We start from the raw sequence: 9,728 nt of genomic DNA, 5'->3' as shown, positions 1-9,728 counted from the left end.
GTATGATGTATATTTCTCCCTCCAACTTTTTTTTTACTGGGTCTATATTTAGAATCTCAAACAGAATGAGGCAGAGCGATGTTAAGATATCAAATAACCAAAGGGAAGTAATCGCTCTTAACGCATACGACAAAAAAATATACATATACAGGAGAAAAGGTTCCGTACAACTCTCGCATACTCTATTACACATGTTGTATGCATTAAGAGCGATTACTTCCCTTTGGTTATTTGAGGTCTATATTTGATTTAGTGGGTGATTTGCAAAGGCTTTTGAAAAGAACAACTTCATTTTTTTCTTTCTTCCTGTAACTTCTTATTTCTTTATTTCTTTCTGTCTTCAATTTCGTGTCTGATTTTACTCTAATTTTTTTTTTGGGGGGGGGGGGGGGGAGGGGGGGATGCGGGGAGAGAGGAGGTTTATGTTGGTGCAAGACACTCCCATATGTCTCTTTTTATATTTAGTCCAGTTTTGACTAAATATTTTAACGTAGAGGGGGGAATCGAGACGAGGGTCGTGGTGTATGTGTGTGTGTGTGTGTGTGTGTGTGTGTCTGTGTGTGTGTGTAGAGCGATTCAGACTAAACTACTGGACCGATCTTTATGAAATTTGACATGAGAGTTCCTGGGTATGAAATCCCCGAACGTTTTTTTCATTTTTTTGATAAATGTCTTTGATGACGTCATATCCGGCTTTTCGTGAAAGTTGAGGCGGCACTGTCACGCCCTCATTTTTCAACCAAATTGGTTGAAATTTTGGTCAAGTAATCTTCGACGAAGCCCGGGGTTCGGTATTGCATTTCAGCGTGGTGGCTTAAAAAATAATTAATGACTTTGGTCATTAAAAATCGGAAAATTTAAAAAAAAAATAAAAATTTATAAAACGATCCAAATTTACGTTTATCTTATTCTCCATCATTTGCTGATTCCAAAAACATATAAATATGTTATATTCAAATTAAAAACAAGCTCTGAAAATTAAATATATAAAAATTATTATCAAAATTAAATTGTCCAAATCAATTTAAAAACACTTTCATCTTATTCCTTGTTGGTTCCTGATTCCAAAAACATATAGATATGATATGTTTGGATTAAAAACACGCTCAGAAAGTTAAAACAAAGAGAGGTACAGAAAAGCGTGCTATCCTTCTTAGCGCAACTACTACCCCGCTCTTCTTGTCAATTTCACTGCCTTTGCCATGAGCGGTGGCCTGACGATGCTACGAGTAAAATGGCATTGCGTTCAGTTTCATTCTGTGAGTTCGACAGCTACTTGACTAAATATTGTATTTTCGCCTTACGCGACTTGTTCCCTTTTCGTGACGCTTTTGAGTTCGTTCGTTAAGTGTTTGTCTTCTCAGTCATAGTTTTTTTAAGGGGGGTTGCATGTTTTGGTTACACACACACACACACACACACACACACACACACACACACACACACACACACACACACACACACACACACACACACACACACACACACACACACACACACACACACACACACCCACACACACAAACCGTGGGGGTGAACATTCGGCATCATATAAAACATTTCAGATTCTTAAAAAAAAAATTTGAGGAGATTGTTTTTAAATACTTTTTTTTATGTATACAAACACTGGACAGGCACACATACTCTCTCATTGTAATAACCAAATGGATTACACATAACGTCTTTAAAGACCTGCCTTCTGGTTTAGTTTTCGTAACTTTCAACAAATTCTCTCTGTCTGTCTGACTGTCTGTCTGTCTGACTGTGTGTCCTTCCCGTGTAAATAATTCGACTCATCATCAAACAATCTTGCCAGGCTTTTTGCATGGGATGAGACCATCTCTTCACTGGGTCATTTGCCAAAAAAATCAATTTCTTAACTGACAAAAGTGGCTTTTTATTTAAAATAATTCATTAAAAAAATCGTACTCTGAACACGAAGCCGTCAGGATGTTGTATGTGTCCAAGTGGAAGGAAGTTCTTATCCCATGTGAAAAGGTGGCCAGATCTAAGATGTTGGGCCGAGCGGTTTTCACGAGAAGGAGTGTACCTCTGAGCTTGGCCTTGCATAATCCTATGCTGTCACTTAAGTTAGCAAGGATCAAACCAAGCTGGGGGAGGGGGGGGGGCTGGAGAGAGAGAGAGAGAGAGAGAGAGACTGAGAGAGAGAGAGGGTGCAGAGACATGAGAGAGAGAGAGAGAGAGAGAGAGAGAGAGAGAGAGAGAGAGAGAGAGAGAGAGAGAGAGAGAGAGAGAGAGAGAGAGAGAGAGAGAGAAGATTGACATATACACTGTGACGCGTACAACAGCAATAACAACAAGACGGAGGGAAACGAGACATTTTTGTTTGGACTGACTCCAAAAATTAGTTAATTCAAGAAATAGGCTCAGTGACGTCATACACCTGCGTCCAAACAGATCGTCAGAAGCGTAGTTACAGACTAGTCTTCACGTGACTGTCCTTTGAGTAGCACATCTGATGTCACATGATAAATTATCACGGTTTTACAAAAAAGCTTAGCTATGCCGGGTCAATGACGCCATACCCCTACGCCCGAACTGTTGTCAGAGCAGTGGTAACAGAATAATCCGCTTCACGTGACCAGGGCCGGACCAAGTTCGTTTGAGGGGGGAGGTTCCAACTGAAGGCAGGGGTCCAAAGTCCACATTTTTTTTCTCTGAGAGGTACATTGGATGGCCAGGGGGGGGGGGGGGGGTTCCGGAACCCCAGGAACCCCCCCCCAGATCCGGCCCTGGTGACTGACCTTTGAGTAGCACATCTGGTGTTCAATGATTAATCATCACGTTTTGAAAGAAAACTCTTAGTTATGTCGGGTCTTGTTGTGAGATTTCGTCACCGACGTTCGCCACAATGGACAGACGACCTGTTACGTCACGAGAGTCACGAACAGGGCTCCCAGAGTTCTTCCCCTTCCTGTCTTTTTCTGCGTCCTTGTCGTCACGTGACGAGAGGTAGCGCGAGAACTGAATGCGGTTCCTCTTGGCAATGTCTTCGATGGGTTCGTAGTCTGTCTTATTCCTGTCCAGGGTGATGTCAGATTTGCTTTGCTTCTCTACTCTGTCGGCCCTCACGTGAAGTCTGGAGCTGATAGGGCTCAGGTACTTGGGGTGCAATTTGGGAAGGAGCCTCTCACCGGAAATGACGCAACCGTAGCTACCCCCTCGCTCCGACGGGAGAGGCTCCGGAGACTGCACAAGCGCCACCTGGCGGGGAGAAGGGGCGCTCATCTTCGGGTAGTAAGAATGAGCGAGAAGAGAGGACGACCAGGGGACATGACTCTTGTAGTCTGCGTTCTTGTTTTGGAAAGGAGACGCAGGAGAGTGGTCCAGCTCCACGGGCAGTCTGCGCATGCGCTCGATGGACAGCATCATGTAGCGTTCGTCTTTGTTGCGCAGGCGCATTCGGAGGTCGCGGATTTTCTGCAGATACTGTTGTTGCCTCTGTGCCACCTTCTCATACTGGTCCAGCCACTCTGTCATCCTGCACAAACACACGTACATATAGCATTTGTGCTCGATTGTTTTATATTTGTTCAATAGACGATTTTCGTAAATAACTCCGTCGGGTTTGTATAGATTGTGAAAGAGTGAATACCCTTGCTTTTCCTCTGACAAATAACTTCACACGTGCTCCTGTCCCCATGTTTCCGACACACCCCTCGCTAGTGATTGGCCCCTACGTTGTTTGTCCGAGTAAAAAGGAAGGGAAATCACTCTTTCACTATTTTCGGAATTCGTCTATTGCGGGAGAGGTACTGTGCTGTAATATCAAAATGCACAAGACTCGACAAACGCAGTGTTATAGGTTCACTTCTGCAAACAAATCAAAAGAAATATTGGTAATTAATATAGCAAATTATTCGCATTTCTTCGTTTGAATTTCACGAACACAAAGAGGGGTATATTTGTGTTGGGTTGTTGTAAAAACAAACAAACCGACCTTAAACTGATGAAGAATCTTTTTTTGCAAGCTGACTCAACAATCATGTGTATATTGATGCGTTGTCTATTTGTTTCATTGATGTACGTGGACTCGTGTTTCATCCAAGTGAAAGGACTTCTTGAACTTGATCGTCAAAATGTCCCGTGGACAATGGCCTTTTTGTCGTTGAGGTGGTGTTTGGTTTGTATGTGTGTTTACTGTTTGTTGGAAATACGAATGTGCGCATGAGTCATACCCTGAAACCGTGGCCGGTGACTTGTTTTATGAAAAACGACTAAATACATTACAAACAAAGACTGTCCGAGATTCACAAAAGTAAGGTACTCTTGCTGTCGTGATTCCAATTCGCATCACGTCCGTGGGCTGTCTGAGGTGCCAGCAGTCCCGGATGTACATGATGAATTTGTGCCAATAGCTAGCCCTGTTTAGATACACGACCCCCTCCCTACACCCACACATACACACACATACACGCACGCACGTCCATACACACACACACACACACACACAAACACACACACACACATACTCACACACACACACACACACACACACACACATACTCACACACACACATACACACACATACTCACACACACACACACACACACACACACACACCACACACATACTCACACACACACACACACATACTCACACACACACATACACACATACTCGCACACACACACACACACACACACACTCACACACACAAACACACACACACACACACACAAACACACACACACACACACACACACACAAACACACACACACATTCACGCACACAACCCACCCTCCACACTCACACCGAATGAGCCAAATTATGTACGCTCTTATTGAATTTCAGATAATACTGTACGTGCACGCAGCGAAATACATCGCAACAGTTCTAATGATGACCACGAAATTTAGTTAGTATGTGTGGTCCTTGGGTTCAGGCACTATGTGGTGCTGACGAAGCCGAACAACGAATACTTCAACCAACGCGACTGACCCCTGAAGAGGGAAACTCCTGAATGCGAAATTGCATGGAAGCTTCTGTTTCAGACAAACATAGTAAATACCAGGCTCCTATTATGGACCAGTTGTGAATTTTTCTGTTTTTAATATTTGCTGAATGTCTATCAAAGCTTATTCGCTCTAATTCGGTCTAGCGGTTATGTAAAGAAAGAACAACTACTAATCACAAAATAAAACTTTTTCGCAAGAAAACACCCTAGTTATCAGCATGAAACAAAAGGTAGTCCATTCTACTATTGTGTTTCAAAGGATGTTCTTTTTCGCGCAGAATAAGTTTTGTTTCCCAAACATCTGAAATGATTTAGACAGCCGATTTGAAAATGCCTGTGCACTTTGTGTGTGTGTGTGTGTGTGTGTGTGTGTGTGTGTGTGTGTGTGTGTGTGTGTGTTGTGTGTGTGTGTGTGTGTATGTGCGTGCGTGCGTGCATGGGTGCGTGCGTGCGTGCGTGCGTGTGTGTGTGAATGCACTCCGCTTTTATCCTTTTTTTTTTATCAAACCTCTTTCATTTATACCGTGCCACCCACCACCCATTCCCCACCCCGACCCAAAGTACTAAACAAAACAAACAAGTCGCGTAAAGCGAAATTACTACATTTAGTCAAGCTGTCGAACTCACGGGATGAAACTGAACGCACTGTATTTATTCACTAAGACAGTACAGCTTCGTCAATCCCCGCGTGAAGGAAATCGCTCACCTTCCACGTGCAAAACGTAGTGATATTGACACGCCAGATTAGCGCGGTAGCGTATTGTACTACTAGATGAATACCCGCTTCGCCGGGTACGGCTGCGCCGGGAAGAAGTCGAGCCGAATACCCGGCGCACCGCACGGAGAAAGGAAGACAAACGCGGCTGAAAACACTGGAGAAGATAAGGAAGAGTTACTGGGAATGGATCCAGAGAAAAACCAAAATCGGTTCAGCGCTGCGCGCTGAGAGCACGTGTTGAAATATCTCATCGATGAGGGTGTGTCCGGGGTGTAGCTGAATACGGTCTCCAAATTTGTAAAAGATCCACCGAGAACTTTGGCCGTGCATCGCGAACAGACACACAGACACACAGATACTAGTCGTCGTATATATATATAGAATAGATAGAAGCAGGAAAGCGCGCTTTTCTGTATTCTTGTTAACTTTCTGAGCTTGTTTTGAATACAACCTATCATATCTATATGTTTTTGGAATCAGGAAATGATCACGAATAAGATGACGTCATTTTTGGATCGATTTCTTACATTTTAATCGTAAGACTAATTATTCTATTTTCGTTAATTGTGATCACATTTTAAGAGTAAACATGACATATGTATATATTTTTAGATTCAGAATGTGATGAAGAATACGATGCAATCAATTTTAAATCTGTTTGCAAAAAATCGATTTTAATGACAACTTTAATGAGCAAACTCATTAATTAAATTTTAAGCCTCCAAGCTGAAATGCAATACCAAAGTCCGGCCTTCGTCGAAGATTACTTGACCAAAATTTCAACCAATTTGGTTGAAAAATGAGAGCGTGACAGTGCCGCCTCAACTTTCACGAAAAGCCGGATATGACGTCATCAAAGACATTTATCAAAAAAATGAAAAAAAATTCTGGGGATATCATACCCAGGAACTCTCATGTAAAATTTCATAAAGATCGGTCCAGTAGTTTACTCTGAATCGCTCTACACACACACACACACACTCTCTACCAGCAGCTGTCGTCGAGGCCCGCACTGTCGACACCTTTGTGTCGCGCGCCTCGCACTAAACCAGTAGCCACTGTGACTCATGTCCCCTCCCCCCCATACTCCCCCAACCTGTGAATTTTAATGGACTTTTGGATGCTGGAGACGCTGCTTTCTTGGACTTGCGCAACATCCCATCAAGTGCCGAAGTAATCACTACTGCTGATTGTGGGCAATAACGGAAAGACAAGACAAGACATATACACCACCACGACCCTCGTCTCGATTCCCCCCTCTACGTTAAAACATTTAGTCAAAACTTGACTAAATGTAAAAAGATAGGCGGAACCTGTGTTTTCACAGGAGCTAAAACTTGGCCTGATTAGACTTTGTCATTACATACTGCAGGCAAGGCCTAGTCGAGAATGCAACTTTGGCATCGACCCCTGTTCTCCGGTGATGGATGATACGATGAAATTGGCTGACGTCAATGAGTGGTGCGTTCGAAAATAAACAGTGGAGAGGTTTGTGCTGAGTTAACTTCAAACCTGGTTTACAGTAAAATGATATCCATCTCTCTCTCTCCCTCTCTCTGTCTCTCTCTCTCTCTCTCTCTCTGTCTCTCTTTCTCTCTGTCTGTCTCTTTCTCTCTGTCTGTCTCTGTCTCCCTCTCTCTCTCTCTCCCTCTCTCTCTCTCTCTCTCTCTCTCTCTCTCTCTCTCTCTCTCCCTCTCTCTCTCTTGTTTGTTTGTTTGAATGGATGGCTGTTTTTGTTTGTGTTGCGTTTGTTAGTTTGTTTGTTTGTTTGTTTGTACGTTTGGTTTTTGTTTGTTTGTTATTTTAACATTTATGAAACGTGATATAATTAGATTAGTCCCTCTCATGCCTGGGCGAGGGCTTGATGTAAAAAAAAGCACCTGTTTGTTTTTTATGCCATTACCCTCGTTAAAAACGCATTTGTCTTGTCTTGTCTTGTCTTGTCTTGTCTTGTCTTGTCTCTCTCTCTCTCTCCCCAACGTACACACACGAACGCAACACGTAGGCCTAGCCATACACAGTTTTACGAAGACAAGAACCGTATTAAAAGCAGTAGTATAAGTGTGAACTTGTGACTGAATGACAGTTACGGTACACATGTACTTTTGCGCATCCGTTTGAACTCGTGGTACCTCTGTGCTATCGAGGACTCAAACCTGTACTATCGGGGATCCACTAAGGTTTCCGAGACTGTGTTTTCTCTGTATTGAAATGGTCTGGTAGAAGAGCCGATTCTCAAATTTGCATAGGTAAAATGATCGCTTTTCGGTACCCGACACCCCTCTGAGTTGAATTTGTTTTAACCTTGTGTGGGTTGGGGTTAATCACTTTTTCGCTGGGGCATCGAACCGAACAGACGTATCCAGTGAGCGGTCGTGTGGCAGGTTTGCTACGAACAGGAAAGAAACCGTGATGTGATTTTCCTGAGACGGGATGGCAGAATATGCGACGGGGTTTTAGTAGAGGGATTTAGGTCAGGTTTTAGTAGAGGGATTTTAGTGAGGTTTCGTTAGAGGGGTTCAGTTAGATTTCGTTAGAGGGGTGCAGTTGGGTTTCGGTAGAGGGGTTCAGTTATGTTTCGTTAGAGGGGTGCAGTTAGATTCCGTTAGTTTTCGTTAGAGGGGTTCAGTTAGATTTCGTTAGAGGGGTGCAGTTAGATTTCGTTAGAGGGGTGCAGTTAGGTTTCGGTAGAGGGGTGTAGTTAGATTCAGTTAGTTTTCCGGCGTTAGAGGGTTTTAGTTAGGTTTCGTTAGACGGGGTTTCAGTTAGGTTCAGTTAGATTTCAGTTAGGTTTAGGAGACGAGGTTTTAATTAGGTTTTGTTATATTGTTTTTTTTTAAGAATTGTTTTTAAGTTGTTTTTTTAGATTTCGTTTGTTTTAGATTAGAGTTTTATTGTGTTTTTTTGATTTTTTTGATTAAAGTTGAGAGTGAGGATTTACAGTAGAGTTTTGGAGTGTAGTTTGGAGGAAGGATTTAGAGTGTTGTTTTGGGTTGTTCTAGTTCTAGCGAGTAATACATTGGAAGTTTTGTATTTGAAGGTAAACCCCCGTTTTCCCACACATTCCCCTCATCATCTTATGGAAATAAAGAACCTGGTAACTTAACTTGTGTCAGTTGTTTTGAGTGTTTGAGCTTGGTGAGAAAGGGACACTCTGTATTATTTGACCCCGTGATCAGGGTAAAGTACATTTGGCACTCGGTTACAAATAACACACACAAATGCATTTACCTGCTTGTGGTTTTGGCAGACAAGTAAAGATGGTTTTGTGTTGTAATATTGTTTCTGAATCTTACACACTTTCAAATTCATACTTTGAAACAACATAATCCATGATTGCTGACGGCTCACACTTCAAGGTAAGTGTCATAAAAAAAAACCCACACATACAAACAAACGTGGGATAACTTTACGCGGTTCTCAAAGGCGACTATGGAAAATTAAAAAACACACGTTCACGCGCTCCTTAAACAAAAGGAGATAGAAACAAGTGCTTACAGCACATAAAAAGACGAATGTTACGTTGAAACTAGTTTTATAAATATCTCTTTAAAACAAAACAAAACACCCTGGGACATTTAAAATCCTTCACAACACAGCACAGTCCTTAAGAAGTTCCAACACCACCACCAACAAGCAAACACTAACCTTACTTCGTTACAGTTCCTCCGTTACGTACACACAGAATCTTAGTCCACCCAGAATTTTTGTTCTCACACCGTTTTGTTTGCACTTGGTGTGTAATTGAGCTGAAGCAGCCTAAAGCTAACAATACAAAATAAGGTTATGACTCTCATAATAACGTCTCGGAAACCCAGACCCAAATCAACGCACTGACAGTGTAGACTCCCCAGCCCTGATTCGATTTGGTCTCAGAGTAATACCGGCTTCTACCGTTGTGTTCGAACAGTCTTCGCTCAATAATAAGGCTTTGTTGGGAGAACACAATAGGGGTGGGCGGTGGTGGTGGTGGTGATTGTGGTGGTGGGACTAAAGATTACTGTGGTTCCTGAACCAATAATCGACCTTC

At 42.6% G+C, this 9,728-nt stretch overlaps 1 protein-coding gene across 3 annotated transcripts in view; it reads right to left on the bottom strand.

Annotated features, from left to right (window-relative positions):
- Positions 1 to 2,218: 2,218 nt before the first annotated feature.
- Positions 2,219 to 9,728, bottom strand: part of LOC138965829 (uncharacterized) — an 11,413-nt gene continuing 3,903 nt past the window's right edge. The window contains exons 1-2 of one of the 3 annotated variants that reach the window (XM_070337922.1): positions 9,347 to 9,538; positions 2,219 to 3,502 (exon numbers count right to left, since the gene is read on the bottom strand). In XM_070337922.1, the coding sequence (XP_070194023.1) occupies positions 2,827 to 3,501 (675 nt within the window). In that variant the 5' untranslated portion in view covers position 3,502; positions 9,347 to 9,538 and the 3' untranslated portion in view covers positions 2,219 to 2,826. Of the gene's footprint in view, positions 3,503 to 8,929; positions 9,281 to 9,346; positions 9,539 to 9,728 lie in introns of those variants that run through there. The other 2 variants (XM_070337923.1, XM_070337921.1) reach the window with 2 other exon arrangements.

The sequence above is a fragment of the Littorina saxatilis genome, linkage group LG5 (genome assembly GCF_037325665.1).
Source record: "Littorina saxatilis isolate snail1 linkage group LG5, US_GU_Lsax_2.0, whole genome shotgun sequence".
NCBI lineage: Eukaryota > Metazoa > Mollusca > Gastropoda > Littorinimorpha > Littorinidae > Littorina > Littorina saxatilis.
This window is presented reverse-complemented; position numbering and strand designations above follow the sequence as displayed.